This window comes from Macrobrachium rosenbergii, chromosome 19 (genome assembly GCF_040412425.1).
Source record: "Macrobrachium rosenbergii isolate ZJJX-2024 chromosome 19, ASM4041242v1, whole genome shotgun sequence".
Lineage (NCBI taxonomy): Eukaryota > Metazoa > Arthropoda > Malacostraca > Decapoda > Palaemonidae > Macrobrachium > Macrobrachium rosenbergii.
In genome coordinates, this window is record NC_089759.1 from 15,874,157 (window position 1) to 15,891,471 (window position 17,315).

Genomic DNA, 17,315 nt, shown 5'->3' on the forward strand with positions numbered 1-17,315 from the left:
CCCCGACTTGTCTAAGGTCTCCGCTTAATGGGGACGAAAAGAAGACACGAAAAAACTGAAAGCGGATAAATGAGTAGGCAAAAACTTAAACTAATCTAAATGAACCTTAACAAAGTCAGCAGAACGACGTTTAACTTTTGCACGCCTCTTCTCAGCGTAAGCAGATGACATCGACACAGTAACGCTTGAAACAGAAATATTTTTCCAAGATGAATAGCCTTGTTAATTAAATATTATGACGTTAAATCCGCTTGACCATATGTTTTATTGTAGATGATGAAACAGGAAATTCGTTCACAGTATTCTTAAGCCATCGTCCAAAGAAAAATCTCACAACCCCTGTGTTATATTATTTATGAATAAAGGTCCTGGTATGCGCCTAACATCCACACAAGAGGTCATTATTCGAACAGAAGTGTAACGAAGGGTTGAACCGTATGGCATTAAGTTCGTCATCAGATGAAAGAGCCTGCACTAAGCAACAGAAGTCCACTGTTTACTAAAAGTAATGTGCACTGAGGGGATGAATCTTAGTAGCTGAGTGAGCATATACGTATTGCTTACTGATGAATGACCAACTGAATCTCTGCTAATGCGACATACTCAGTAGTCAGGGGGACATGCGCCCAACAAACCATTGCGAGCCAAGTGTCCCATTGTTCTTATAAATAATCACTGTGCCAGTTGAGCTCAGTGTGCAAATGGTCATGCATGCTAGTAAAGTTTCGAATGAATGTTTACCAAACAGTGTAATAAAATCTAATAAAATCGCGCCATACGACAGAACCCCTGCAAAGTGTTGGTTCGCATACCGACACAGAGCCTGGATCGATTCCCTGGAAGAGAAACTCTTGGGTCTCCGCTGGACAGGTAATAAGAAAAGGGTGACAGGAGAAATAAATGTTTTCGTTCAGAGGGGTGTTGCCGGAGGAAATATTTTCGAAGGGAAACACAATGACCTGAGCTGACCTCGTCTATTCTCTGCACCATTAAACGTTTATCGTATCTGCCGTAGATATCGTATAAGTCAACAGACATCATAAAACCTTGGGTCAGATCAGTGGAAAATGCTTTTTCGCACTTTTTACTCATATCTTGGCTATTTTGCATTGAGAACGTGAATACGGTAGGTCAAAAATGTGTGTTCAACTTTTGAAGGCAGCCCATTCTGCTAATAACGGTTATGTTCATCAAGTGAGGTGTGACGAAAAACAATTTAGAAAGAATACGTTGACCTGTCAATTCATGCAAATCTATTTTTAAAGTTCCCTCGAACGAGGACATATTAATAGCAAACAGAGAGAGAGAGAGAGAGAGAGAGAGAGAGAGAGAGAGAGAGAGAGAGAGAGAGAGAGAGAGAGAGAGAGAGATGAAATATATCGGTTGGAAACAATAAAAGATGCCGCGGTGTTCGGATGGTGGCGTTCATAGACCAACAAATGTTTAGTTATTGGCAGTTTTCTTATTCCTCTCTTGTTTTTCTTTTATTTTTTCTCTTTAATAACCTGAGAGTTTGATAAATATCAACTTAACGTCGAAAAAGTTATTATTTTACTAGAGCTTTGGGAAATAAATTATTCTATTCTACTAGAGCTTTGGGAATTAAATTGTTTTTCGCACACATTTGTAATTGACGTTAAGATGGCTAATCATTTTATTGCAATTTTCTTGATATATGCATTATACTTAGTATAAGTATGAGCGTCATTTCTTTTGGAAAATCGAGAGAGAGGTTATTAAATATTTTTCCCCTGCAAAGTCGCCAAATCACTGAGTCAACAGAGAACAAATGTTAGATGAGGCCAGTAACCTCGCGTACGAGTGCAACCCCCCGCCAAGTGCAAACAACCCCTTTTACGAGGGGGCTCTGAGTCTGGGTTAACGCTGCGTAAACATAAAACTGTGCTTTAGACAGCGTTTAAATGAGGGGAAGTAATAGAACAAACGAGGGGAAAAAATTCCAGGGGAGCCAGATGAGAGACCTCAAGGACGTGTTCGGTACGCGACGAGTCCTCGAGACGATCTCGAGGGCCACGGGCTGGAGATGGAGGTTGGGGGTGGGGGTGGAAGGAGGGGGGATATATGTTGGACAGGGGAAGAGCTGGTATAGAGAACCCATCGGTTTACTTGGGAGCCTAAGCAAGGCATCTATTAGGCTAGGAAACGTGACCGACTTGACCGAAGGGCGTAAAAGGGAGCCCTTTGATGCTGATATGGGGCGATAAAAAGGAGACTTTTAAGTGTTGCTGCCTGAAAGGGACAGGGATCAGAGCATCGTATGGGCTGGAAGAGAGCAGAGGAAAAAAAACAGAAGGGGGAAATGCTGTATAGCCAGAGAATTCATTCATTTTTCAAGGTACGTTACCATGGCGTTTACCCAGTATTCAAAGAGTTGAAAGGCATCGTCGCTGCCGTTGCATTTCATGAATAAGGCCTTCGTTGTATGTAGGCTTACCTATTTGTGTGTGTATGCTTATGCAGTGATGCATGAACTCGTCTCCCTCTTTTATCGAAGTTAATTGGAAGGCGTGTCTCGTTAACTGTTTAAAATCTGTTTTTTTTTTTTTTTTTCTGTTGTATTTTTTTTTTTTAAGCTTCTGAAATTGTTTAGACAATATAATGAGGTGTTCGTTCTCATCAATTTTGTTCTTTCAATAAGGAGTAAATTTAGACCGAATTTAGTCTTTCAGTGCATGTTTTTTTTTTTTTTTAAGTTTTTCTCCTTTCCGCTTCCATTTCTTTTTTAATGAACCAGCATATTCATAAGTTTCGCCAAAAGCCAATCTTTATCAGTTTTTTGTGCAAATGAAGTATTGGAAATAGATTATGATAGTGGAGGAGCAATCTCTCTCTCTCTCTCTCTCTCTCTCTCTCTCTCTCTCTCTCTCTCTCTCTCTCTCTCTCTCTCTCTCTCATTATTCGCATCAATAATGTCTGCGGATATCTGTATATGCATAAGCATGTATTATGGGCCGGCGAATACATCTGTGTGTATTTTTTCAGAGAGAGAGAGAGAGAGTTCAACAATGAAAAATACTGCTTCCATTTAGTTGATGAATATTGTAATGCTTCTCCGTGTGAGCGATGTGTGCCAATTTGTTCCTTTTAAATATTCAGAACTTTTCACCAGTTCGTTGGGGCGAAACATTTATTTACTGGCCTCGTAGAAGAGCAGTTAGCGTTTCTCATTCATTTCAATGAAACAGTAATTGTTGGGAAAAGAAACACCTCCGTCGTGATAATTTATATTGGTTTTATTTTATTTACAACGATGTAGTGAAATATATATATGTTATTTAGCGACACCTACAGTGATATAGCGAAACACTAACTTCTTATTTAGTAACACCTACAATTAGTCTCTCTCTCTCTCTCTCTCTCTCTCTCTCTCTCTCTCTCTCTCTCTCTCTCTCTCTCCATGATGTTTTCGGAATTGCCGAAAACATCATGGAGCTAAAAATATCAGAAAGAGAAAGGAGAGGTAGATTAATAGTGCCCAAAATTATACCAGGAAAACTAAGGAAAGCACACAGGACATTAATCCACTACGCACCAGCATCGATAATGCAGCGTCTATTCAATGCGTTTCCAGCTCATCTGAGGAAAATATCAGGAGTGAACGTAGAAGTGTTTAAGAATAAGCTCTATAAATATCTAAGCTGCATCCCAGGCCATCCAAGACTGGAAGATGCATAATATACCGGAAGATGCATTAGCAATTCTCAGGTAGACACCAGAGGTGCCTCACACTGAGGGACCTGGGGCAACCCGAACGAACTGTAAGGTCTCTCTCTCTCTCTCTCTCTCTCTCTCTCTCTCTCTCTCTCTCTCTCTCTCTCTCTCTCTATATATATATATATATATATATATATATATATATATATATATGTGTGTGTGTGTGTGTGTGTGTGTGTGTGTGTATACACACATATATATATGTATGCATGTATGTATGTATACACATCATGCTTGCATGCATTCTTAAGAGAATGGATACATGCATTCAAGCATCCTTATGTGCATATGTTTTCATATACTGAGGCAAGTTCGTAAAGTATTTGCATGACAGATATAAGTAAACACCGACCCTACATCAGTCTTTAACTCCAGTTTTCCAAGTGACTGAACAAACATTGCAGTAATAGCAATATTGGGTATTGATCGTTGAGTGGCCGACCCATAATGAGGCCAATTAGGGGTCTGCCCAAAAAAAAAAAAAAAACTGTAATTAATTTGATTATGTAATCCGAAGTTACAACAACGTCTATGGTTATCGGTGCCGGGGAAGGAAACGGTACCAAGAAAGACATTCTTTTTTGTTCTGTTTGCGTTTTTTTTTTTTTTTTTTTTTAGTTTTTAGATCTGATAATTTCACTGGGGAAATTTATTTGAGATAGAGTCGAAAATTGGATATTGATGGTTTTTACTAACAGTACGACTTACTGAAAGAGCATATACAGTATACACACACACACACACACACACACACACACATATATATATATATATATATATATATATATATATATATATATATATATATATATATATATATATATATATATATATATATATATATATATATATATATATGCACTTTTTAATAAGTCTTAGTAATAGTAAAATATCATGAATATCCAATTTTCGATTCTATCTAAAATAAATTTTCCTAGTGAAGTTAACAGATCTGAAAATTGTGACAAAAAGCCCAAACAATAAAAAAAAGTAAAAGTATATAAGTGTGTACGCATACAGAGAATTTTTCTGTAGAGTAAATACAAAATAGCAGTTGATGTATTTTCTGAATTTACTGTTCAGCAGTACTGGCCGTGCATGTGCAAGTCCCCTGGAGCAAGTGAATGAGGTGTCACTGCTAAAAAATTGATCACACTGCTTTACTATGCCTGTGTGCTGTATTTTTTTTACTGAAAAAATATTTTACTAGAAAAAATTTTTCCACCGATGACCTTGTCTAAAGTGTTTTTTCCACCGATGACCTTGTCTAAAGTGTTTTTTCCACCGATGACCTTGTCTAAAGTGTTTTTTCCACCGATGACCTTGTCTAAAGGGTTTTTTCCACCGATGACCTTGTCTAAAGTGTTTTTTCCACTGATGACCTTGTCTAAAGTGTTTTTTCCACCGATGACCTTGTCGAAAGTGTTTTTTTCACCGATGACCTTGTCTAAAGTGTTTTTTCACTGATGACCTTGTCTAAAGTGTTTTTTCCACCAATGACCTTGTCTAAAGGGTTTTTTCCACCGATGACCTTGTCTAAAGTGTTTTTTCCACCGATGACCTTGTCTAAAGGGTTTTTTCCACCGATGACCTTGTCTAAAGTGTTTTTTCCACCGATGACCTTGTCTAAAGTGTTTTTTCCACCGATGACCTTGTCTAAGGTGTTTTTTCCACCGATGACCTTGTCTAAAGGGTTTTTCCACCGATGACCTTGTCTAAAGTGTTTTTTCCACTGATGACCTTGTCTAAAGTGTTTTTTCCACCGATGACCTTGTCGAAAGTGTTTTTTTCACTGATGACCTTGTCTAAAGTGTTTTTTCACTGATGACCTTGTCTAAACTGTTTTTCCACCGATGACCTTGTCTAAACTGTTTTTCCACCGGTGACTTTGTCTAAAGTGTTTTTTTTTTCACCGATGACCTTGTCTAAAGTGTTTTTCCACCGATGACCTTGTCTAAAGTGTTTTTTTTTTACTGATGACCTTGTCTAAAGCGTTTTTTCCGCCGATGACCTTGTCTAAAGTGTTTTTTCCACCGATGATCTTGTCTAAAGTGTTTTTTTTTTACCGATGACCTTGTCTAAAGTGTTTTTTTTACCGATGACCTTGTCTAAAGTGAAGTTTCTGTAAAATTTGGCTATCTTAATGCTTAAATTTGTGAGACTGCTACTATTAAGACCGCCACTACTACTAATAGTAATGCTACTTCTGTTACTGATTCTGTTGCTATGGCTGTTACTACCAGTATTTCGAACGGAAAAAGTGAAGGAAACAAATAACTCACGTCAGGTCACTTCGTTATGTCATGTTATCTAAAACTAGCTTTCTTACGGAGGCTTTTTATTCTTTTTTAGAAAAGTTTAGACATTAAACTGGTAAAAACTTGCTTTAGTTTTTAAAGCCAACATTTTATGTTAGCATTAGAAAATCGAGATTTGGAGTCGAGAATTAGCGAGAAGCTATTACAGATTTTTGTGCTCTGTCATCTATTTACTGCTAGTAAATAAAGCTCTTCGGTGAAATGAAGTTCCTGAAAGATACACCATTTTCTATCTCTCTCTCTCTCTCTCTCTCTCTCTCTCTCTCTCTCTCTCTCTCTCTCTCTCTCTGTGGCTTTTGGCGTTCCACAAGGAAACTGCATACAAAACGCCATTTATTCCATCACAACTTCTGACCTTTAAGAGAGAGAGAGAGAGAGAGAGAGAGAGAGAGGGAAATTAAACAGGCAACAACAACTATATGCTTCCCCTCACAAGTCTCAGTCACTCAATAACTTTCCCTTCATCCACCCCTCGGGTATGTGTGTGTGTGCGCGTGTGTTTGTGTACATATACGTATGTGCACGCGCATTTGTGAGCACGTATGTGCGTGTCACCGCAGTGAATATCGTGTGAAATATTAATCGTTGTTAGGGGAACTTGCCAGGTGTTAATGGCATCCCAGAACGCATCTTTTTTTTTTCTTGTCTCTCTCTCTCTCTCTCTCTCTCGTCAGTAACATCTATTGCAGCCGCGAGTTTTATTTCCGGTGTTATTGCTGAGAATGAGTTGTTCAGGTAATGCACAGGAGTGAGGAAAGGGGAGATTTCCTCCAGGTAATAAAAGTTCATTGGAAAGAGGGGGTCCTTGGGGCTCCTGTTAATCTTGAACACGCCGTGTTCTCGTCTCCGACACAACCTTCTTTCCTTATACCTCTTCGCTTTGCGTGAAGTTTTAATTAGTCTTAATGGTATGTGTGTCTGTGTTTGTTGTTTATAGTATGCCTGAAAGACCAAAACGAAGAAGCTGAAGGGAAGTAGGTGGATACAACAAATACATCCCCATAAGACGTGAAACACTGTTTGAACGAAGCAAGTTCGCATTTGATCAGAGGTATTCTGATAGGTATCAGTAGGTTTATCAGTGAGACATAGAACATTTGACACGACTCACTGGAGAAGGAAAATTGAAAGATTGTCCATTGGCTAGGACTTTTAAATCCATCATAAAAGTCAAATAAAACTACAAACAGCATATTCAAGACTGCAGGTGGCTACTTAAACAGTCAAAAGGTGTTTCTGAAGTGTGTTGAGATTCTCCCAAAGTAATAGTTATTTAGGGGTTTGCTTCCAAAACCTCAAAAAGGCATTAGAAATGGCATGTAGGGATGAAATCAGACTTGTAAACATTGAGTGGCACCAAGTTTCATTGGACTTAATCCTCTGATAACACCGAATATCTTGGCAAGATTAAGGTAAGTCGAAAGATAATGAAGTTTATGTAGCTAGAGAAGGTAATGAAGACTGTGTCTGATGCTTGAAGAGGATGCCGAGTAGAGGGGCGACAGTGATGAGAAGTTGTACGGACTGGTGAAAAAATTAAATGCATTTACAGGCGAGGAAGACGGTGTAGATTGTGGGATACTGAAAATGGTTCATTTACAGGGGTATTTGAGAGTAACTGAAGTGGACGGTGGTAAGGCGAGAGGAGAGGTGAACACAGTATAAGTGAAACAAAGGAGGGAGGAGCGTTGCTACAAAAGGTGAGGAAGAGACCAGAGTGCGTGTGGACGCTCAAGTTCTGGTGCACGAGGGGTTGTTGAGCCAGCTCTCTTTACGGGAAAAAAGAGGGTACCGGAAGGTATTAAAGGTGAATAAATGGTAGAGCTGGAAGCTGTAATCACGATTTATTTGGAGTGCATATGAAAATCTTTTTTTTTTTTTTACACTTATTTACATGGTTTGGTCAGCAGGATATAATGCGGGATGATAAGTTGGTAAACGTATATACTTCAAAAAATGGCAAGAAACGTAGAACGGAAGCCAAAAAATAATAGCTATATGGAGATAATAAAATTTTGGATGTTCCTAAACTTTTTTATTTTTACTGTTTCAACCATTGATTCAATAATTAAAGGATGAGAGTGTAAACACCTTTACACTGTTATTCATCAAGACTGCCTCTGTTAAGGAGAATTGGCTAATTTGACATTATATAATATATATATATATATATATATATATATATATATATATATATATATATATATATATATATATATATGTGTGTGTGTGTGTGTGTGTGTGTATGTATGTATGTATGTATGTATATATATACATGTATGAATGCATATATATGGAATCCAACTGCATGCGACGCAAAGGGCCTCTGTGAAATCTCAGCTCATTTCTAGCCGCCTTTCTCATATGCTCATAGTTCTCATCCAAGTAGGTCTGATATATACATATATATATATATATATATATATATATATATATATATATATATATATATATGTATGTATATATATATATGTATGTATTTATTTTTGTTTATATATACATACATGTATATGTGTTTGTATGTATGTATAATACTCACACTCATACAAACATACAAAACAAGAGGGTGTGCATGCTTATTACGGAATACTCTCTTGTGGGAAAAGCCTCTTGAGATTTCTTTCCTTGTTGTGAATTTGCATTCGAGATACTTAGTTTTTAGCCCTGAGAAAAATGCCTGATTGAAATGTGTGAGGGAAAGGGGAACATGGTGGTTTATTCTTTCCGAATTCTTCCATGGGGAATAATTAATGCGTTCCTTTTTTTTATGTTTCATTTAGTCTCTTTCTCGTCTTCATTTGCATTATTTCGTTAGTCCTGTAAGATACATTTTTGTCTACAAACAACCAGCAATGATGGGAGTAGACGAAGGGGCGTCTGCAAATCCCGACCCTAGGGATGTTACATACTATTCTCTCTCTCTCTCTCTCTCTCTCTCTCTCTCTCTCTCTCTCTCTCTCTCTCTCTCTCTCTCTCTCTCTCTCTCTATATATATATATATATATATATATATATATATATATATATATATATATATATATATATATATATATATATATACATATATATATATGTGTGTGTGTGTATGCATATACATATGTATATTATATATATATCATATATATATATATATATATATATATATATATATATATATATATATATATACATATATATGGGTCGAATGACTCAGAAAGCAAGCTTCTTCTATAAAAAACATAATTTTATAATGAACTTTTATATAATATATATATTATATATATAAAAGTTCATTTATTTATGTTTTTTTATATTGAAGAAGCCTGCTTTCTAAATCATTCGATCTTTATAAAACACAGATTTTGCAATAACTTACTAGTCATCCGATTTTTTCTTACAAAATAACCGAAAAGTCTCACTTGTAAATTGATGTGAATCTGGCTTGGTGTTTGCTGTGATTTTTTTTTACTAAAAGACTTGAATATTCACTGTAACAGTTCTGTACATCTGTGCTAACGTATGAAAGTACTAACATTTAGCGAAGGGTTCATTTAAAAAAGTTTTTGGGCATTTTAGCAGTTATTTCTGAGGTGAATTTATCATGTTAATTTTTCGTAAAGCAGTTTTCGAAGAATTGTTCACATAATTTATGGACGGTTACGGTTATCATGAACGTACATATGAACCGTGCATTAATTTAAAATATAGAAAACTATCAAACTTCGATAATGAAATAAAAGTTTAATGCGTAAAGGTTTTGGGTAGGAAATGATGACCTCGACAGTGTTTTTTTTTTCGTTTTTTTCCTTATGCCTCGTATCTTATTCATTTTTTCCTATTTTAAAATTCTAACATTCCAACTTCAGGTAACGCCTCTCTTGTAAAATCATCAATATATCTCAATGTGTTTTATGCATCTCCACTACATTTATCCACTTAGTTTCACTGTATCACGTATATGCATTCTCATCTATGGATGCATACTTGGCTAATTGATTAACGTTCAAAAGTTGGTCAAGTTATCCACTCGAAGTACTGTAAAATCAGTGTCAGTAAAATCGGAAGAAAAACTGAAAAAAAAACTGAAACAAAAATCTTAATCATGTGGAATATAAAAACCAGGTAAATACATCTTGACACTCAGGTAAGCACGTCTCCCTTTCCTATACCTCCCTATTTCTCATAAATGCCTTTTGGACCCTCACGTACCCTCCAGTTTCATTTCTTTTTCCATCCCCCAGCCAAGAGCTCATCGTCTGTCTCCCAATCCTTTCTTTGCTAGCCAGTTGCCCGTGGGAATGTGTGCCACCCGTTGCACCTAAACATTAAGTCCTTTTTTTTTTCCTGTTAGCGTTGAATAGCGGTTTGTGAGAATCATCTTCAAAAACTGTCTATTTACTTACTTTTATCGGTAGTTCTTTGCTGGCGTCTCGTGCCTCATTAGTGGTTCGGGTTTTACAGAGATTTTTTCGCTCCAATTTCTGTTTCCAATTATGATGAAATTGTAGCATTAGAGTTAGCTGTAAAAAAGGAAGTATGTTATATGAGCATCAGTTTTTTTTTTTTATTATTTTTTTTTTACTTTTTTTCTTGCTGCCTTTAATCTCCGCTGCCCAGTGTATTTCCTCACCGTAATGAAAGAATAAAGAGAAGAGAACACTTTTTAAATGGAATCCATCTCTCATTAGAGGAATGTGTTTTATTGGTAAAATTTTTTTTTTTCTCTCCGCGCTCCTTTTTCGAGGCAGTGATACCCCCAACACCGGAATCTTTTCTCTAACGGAAAACATTTTACATCAAACTGGAAATCTTTCAGCTGTCAACAATTCTCGGTCTTGACACCTTTTCCGGGCGGGATTTTTCCTTTCTTTTCTATTTTTCTGTGTTCATTTTTTTTTTTCTTAAAGTTAAGGTATCATAAAGGTTTTCTTTATCCTGTCACCATTTAGTTTATATTAATTTGTATCTTCCTGAAAGAGGACTCTGTTGAATTTATGTGCCTGACTGTAACGTTTAACTATGCAAATACTTTATTATTGATTGATAGATCTAGGTAAGTTGTGACTTCATTACATTCGTATCTTCTGTATACATAGAGAAAGACGAATGTTGAAGTGAACTGAAAAGGGATAAGAGAATTTTATAAAATTTTGTGTCGATTAATATTTTTGGTGAAGCAGCGGTATACAACGTTCAGTGTTTAACTAAAGCATGCTTTGCAATTGACATTAAACATAATTGTAATGGTGTAAACAACATATGATACAGATGATGATTGCTTGGTGTTTTATGTTAACATTAAAGCCTATTTTATGCTCACGTAAAATTAAATCTTGAAACAAAAAAATGTTATGTCATTTCACGGTTGCAGGAAATTTGAAGTTTTGGCGAATATTGTCTGTTTCTTCATGTTGACATGAAAGATTAATCGTTTAGAATCGCCAGACTCCTACATCAGGTCTTTGAAGTTTTAACTTTCCGAAAGATTAATTCCTCTCGTATTTTTTCGGAGTGTTTCGATTAACTTTCAGTGTTACTGAATTGTGCTAATCCCATTATTAAACGAGGTTCGAGGCGGTATTCAACGTGTACATGCATAATTCTCTCTCTCTCTCTCTCTCTCTCTCTCTCTCTCTCTAACACATACGCAAGAAGATTTTCACAATCTAGTATTACTCAGCAATTTCATTGCAAAACCAGATATTAAAAATAAAAACTAGATGCAACTCTCTTCCTCCCTTTCATACAAAAAGATTTTTCACGGAAATTTTTAGACACTAATCTCATTATATGATAAAAGTGCCAGAGATAAACTTGTAAATTCAACTGTCTCTCTCTCTCTCTCTCTCTCTCTCTCTCTCTCTCTCTCTCTCTCTCTCTCTCTCTCTCTCTCTCACATAAACAGGAAGATTTTTTCACGTCCAATTACTCATCAGTTTCGTTGTAAAACAAGATATTAAAGGCGTAGATGCAACTCTCTCTCTCTCTCTCTCTCTCTCTCTCTCTCTCTCTCTCTCTCTCTCTCTCTCTCTCTCTCTCACATAATCAGGAAGATTTTTTCACATCTAGTTACTCATCAATTTCGTTGTAAAACAAGATATTAAATAAAGGCGTAGATGCAACTCTCTCTCTCTCTCTCTCTCTCTCTCTCTCTCTCTCTCTCTCTCTCTCTCTCTCTCTCTCTCTCTCTCTCATAAACAGGAAGATTTTTTCACATCTAGTTACTCATCAATTTCGTTGTAAAACAAGACATTAAAATTAAAGGTGTAGATGCAACTCTCTCTCTCTCTCTCTCTCTCTTTCTCTCTCTCTCTCTCTCTCTCTCTCTCTCTCTCTCTCTCTCTCTCTCTCTCTCTCTCTCTCTCTCATACATAAAGATTTTTCACGGAAAGCGTTAAACACTAATATTATAGAATTAAAAAATACCAGAGATAAACTTGTAGATCTCTCTCTCTCTCTCTCTCTCTCTCTCTCTCTCTCTCTCTCTCTCATACATGAAGATTTTTCACGGAAAGCGTTAAACACTAATATTATAAAATTAAAAAATACCAGAGATTAACGCGTATCTCTCTCTCTCTCTCTCTCTCTCTCTCTCTCTCTCTCTCTCTCTCTCTCTCTCTCATACATGAAGATTTTTCACGGAAAGCGTTGACCACTAATCTTATTATAAAATAAAAAATACCAGAGATTAACGAGTAGATCTCTCTCTCTCTCTCTCTCTCTCTCTCTCTCTCTCTCTCTCTCTCTCTCTCTCTCTCTCCGGGGAAAGACAAACTTTTCTCATTTGAAGCTTAATGCTGCGTGTCGTAGTGAGCATCTTTCCCTTGTCTGAGGGTCGCCGGTGCGCAGTTTGGGTCAGCTCGTCTTTTGAAGTATGTAGAAGTTTTTCGTGCGAGTGTTTCTTTTGAAGTGCCGCGTAGGACTTTCTGTCTGCCCGGTGAAATTCGCCATGCCGTGAAAATGGCCTACACAGACAAAGGGACAAAAATAACAACGATCGCTGCAAAAACTGTTGACCTTGTGACTTCACTGTTTTACGCCAACTACTACGAATTCAGTTTTTTATGTTATTTTATTTTAAGGGTTTTATATTAATTTTTCTTTATCGAAATCAACGAAATAAAAAAAAAACTCATATACTTCCCTCTTCAGTGACGACCAAACTAAGAAAACTCATTAGACGCTGTACCATTAAATGCGAATTCTGCCTTTGACTGTTTGGGTTTTGCTCTTTAAAATGAGATTAATCTTTTCTTGTGAGGCCGGAGGGAAAGGCACCCTTATATAACTTATAAAGACGAAGAGGGAGAAAAACGTTGCGAGGCCCAACTCCGTCGAAATAGGCTGTTTTCAATACCTGCTCTAAAATTCTTATAAAGTGTGACACATTTTCATGAAATTATCGGTGAAATCTGTGTGTGTGTGTGTTATTTTGTGCATATTAGAAAGCTTTCTTTTAGTAACTATCAAAGTAATTCTTGAATCGTATTTTGAAAAACTTATATCACTTGTCAAAAAAAATCAGAAAATCATATATAACGATTTTCAGTGATATGGTATGTTTTTTTAAAGTTACTTTTTACATTTATTATTATTATTATTATTATTATTATTATTATTATTATTATTATTATTATTATTATTATTATTATTATTATTATTATTATTATTATTATTGCTGTTGTTTAAGGCATTGTAGGTGAATCGTGGAGATTTTATAGAAAGTAAATCTTAATGATTATAAATATCCATTTGACGTCGGAATTGTTCTTAATTAAATGAGAAATTATCATATTCCTTTTCCCTTTTTATTAAGAAATTTCTGTGCTGCTATTTATTCCTATTGTAGCAGAAATCAATACTTTTGTAATTCAGATATTTTATAATTTTCCTTTTTTTTTCTTCAGATTCTTATTCTTTCTACTCTTCGGGAAGACCTGGACGTAAGAATGGAATTTAATTGGTTTTATTTTGGTTTTGTTTGCTTTTTGTTTGGTTTAGTTCCACCTTTTTACTTCAACCTTTTAGTTTTGTTTTCGTGATTTTTTTTACCCTTTAGTTGTTAGTTCGATTTCGCATTATTGCTGTAATTCAACATTTCCTGTGATTGACGCTCGCCTGTTGATTTTTTTCCCATTAGTTTTTAGGTCCATCACAAGATCTGTTTTTGTTTAGCATTGTATATATATATATATATATATATATATATATATATATATATATATATATATATATATATATATATATATATATATATATATATAAACACATATGTGTTACATATATATATATGTATGTATGTATGTATATGTATATGTATATATATATATATATATATATATATATATATATATATATATATATATACACAGTAATTCTAACAGTATTTTAATATACCAGGCTTTTTAATCTATAGCTTTATGTTTTCATGATTTTCCTCTTCTGATAATGAGTTCCATCAGTTAAATAGTTTTCTCCTCAACTTTCTACTTATTTTCCCAATATTTTCCTCTAGTTTGTTCCATTACTAAACTGTGTTTTACCTTAACATTTTCCCTCAGAGTTTTCCTGATTTTCCCCTTTTATTTACTAGTTCCATCACGAAGATTTAAAAAGATCTAATAACACAATCTCTAGACTGTCGATTAGCCGGCTTTAATTAGAATTCGCTGATTGTTGTCCACTTCATATTAGATTAATCCTAAACCAGTGAATTGCACTTCTTAGAGTATTTTAGGTCATATCGATATGTATATACAAATGTCGGACTTGTTAGTTTAACTGTGTGTTGGTTTTAGATGGTTATACTCTCTCTCTCTCTCTCTCTCTCTCTCTCTCTCTCTCTCTCTCTCTCTCTCTCTCTCTCTCTCTCTCTCTCTCTCTCTCTCTCTCTCTATATATATATATATATATATATATATATATATATATATATATATATATATATTTATATATGTATGTATATATATATATATATATATATATATATATATATATATATATATATATATTTGACTATAGATACATAGAAGAGTACGCAGATATTCAAGTATATAAATATAAGTTCATTTTTGTTTCAAGTATGTAAACAATTGTTTGTTTCAGTTATGTAAATAACTGTTTCAACTATGTAGATAACTGCTTGTGGATTATTAACATACTTTAACCGTTTGCAAGCATACTTGGTTGTGACCCAGAAATTAGTAAATTCCCAAAGGCATTAATGCTCATATTGCTAAGCTTTTGGTAGAAAAAATGTTTGGTTGAAATTTTAAGTGTAGAAGCTGTATATATACTCTGTTTGCATTCATGTCAATATTAATTCTTCAACTTGTCAATTACTCTTCATCTAAGATTTATACTAACGTGCGATATTATTTTTTTTATTTCCAGGAGCAAGCCAGCTTGTCATAACTCCGTCAAGAAAAGAGCATTCAGTGTACCAGGGAGAAAAATTCTTCGTCTCGTGTTCCAGCAATGCCACAAATGTCCAGAGGGTCATGTGGACAGGACCTGAGGGCCAGCAGATCACAGACTACACGGGCAGGTCAGGTCTTGCTACGTCAAAGGGGCAATGGGAGTGATGGGTTTCAAAAAGAGAAGATAATTTTTATTTCACCGCAGGAGATTCATGAAGTACAGTGTGACGTTTCCTCGTCAAATTTATTGCCTTCTTTTCCAGGTCGTGTGATAAGCTTAGAGACAATGTAAAAAAAAATTTTTTTTTTTTTTTCTCTGGGACTTAGCTACATATAACCATAAGGTTTTCTTAGTGTAGCCATTGTGCACTGTGAAGTGTGCTGAGGAACAATAATTTTTAATAAGACTCGGTTTTAGCGTTCCGTTGTTAAGTACAGAAGGTAAATGCCAGTGTATTCAGATGATTTCTCAAAAATATGTTTGCTGCTGGCCTTAATGACAGTCAAATGTTAAGATTCAGTGGTCTAGTTAAATAATGGTAATGATTTTTGCATTTAAATGAAAGTATGCGTTCGGATTAAAGATGATTAATTCTCATAAGAATTTTGCCTATTAATACTGGAAACAAACGTCAGGATTTTTGTGTAAGTAAAGTGCCACTTCACATTTACTCGATTTTTTACTACATGAAAAACTCAAACGATCATTCAAATATGCATCTCGAAGTCAGATGATGATAACTGTCAAATTTTTGTTTTTTACCAGTTATTAAAATTATTAAAACTGATATCTGCAATACTGTACATATAAGGTATGAGTTAAAACGGAAATTCACTGGCCGTAACAAAACATGAAAGCATTAGAAAAATTTTGCAAAACTACAATTTTTTTTTTAGAAACTGTTCAAAAATGTTTTTCTTCTATGTGAAATTAATGATAAACTATCAAATAGTCTGAATTTCAATATCTGAAAAAAAAAATCAAAAGCGGAGAATTCACAAAATATATTGTTTATTTCTTGGAAGAAATAACAAGGTAATTATTTTTATTAGATCGAATGCATACAAGAATGGTGAATTATAAATTTTGCCGCTTCTCATTTCGTCAATAAAAAAAAAAACATGTCTTTCATGTATATGTGATCATATTGAATAATTGTAAAACTTTATTTTTTTTCTTGAGCTACACGAAAACGGAGTTGCAAGGAAGCTAATTAATGAACGAACAATTGTTGATAGATGAAAGCTTATGAAAAGAAATGAAAGGTTACGCTAATTGAAGAATGACGAGAACAAAGTATTAGATGAGTTACGAAAATAAGACTCTGTCTCCCACAGGACACTGAAGTATTGTTGTGGACAGATATATGAATTAATTATTATCTCGCATCGAAGACCAAAATAATTATAGCGAAATATTGCATTTGCTCCTTAGATCTTATTGAATATAGAATAAGCTATATCAAAACACTATGCTAATCTTCGACATAGATTCCATCTCCTTTTTTCAAATTTTGATTTTCGTTTGTGCATTTTTTCCAGTACTTAGGATTAGACGTATGTGTGCATATATATACATATATATATATATATATATATATATATATATATATATATATATATATATATATATATATATATAATATATATATGTGTGTGTATGTATATATACGCAAGTGTAAATATATGCATACAACAATTTTCTTTACTTGAGTCTTGTTGGCATATTAAAAATGTTTTATAATTCTCAAGAACCATTTTCTGTTTTTAAGAATATTAAGAGGTGATTCATTATTTTTCTTGGTTAAAAGGGTAATTATCTGTTATATAACTTGCTCGGTTTCGCATCTAAAATGACCTGGAA

The 17,315-nt window shown here is 34.7% G+C and overlaps 1 protein-coding gene across 4 annotated transcripts in view; it reads left to right on the forward strand.

Moving 5' to 3' along the window:
- LOC136848641 (neural cell adhesion molecule 1-like) overlaps positions 1 to 17,315 on the forward strand; it is a 781,664-nt gene that overhangs the window by 710,930 nt on the left and 53,419 nt on the right. For 2 of the 4 annotated variants that reach the window (XM_067121043.1, XM_067121044.1), the window contains exons 3-4: positions 13,940 to 13,975; positions 15,426 to 15,579. In XM_067121043.1, coding sequence (XP_066977144.1) covers positions 13,940 to 13,975; positions 15,426 to 15,579 — 190 coding nt within the window. The remainder of the gene's footprint in view (positions 1 to 13,939; positions 13,976 to 15,425; positions 15,580 to 17,315) is intronic. The other 2 variants (XM_067121045.1, XM_067121046.1) reach the window with 1 other exon arrangement.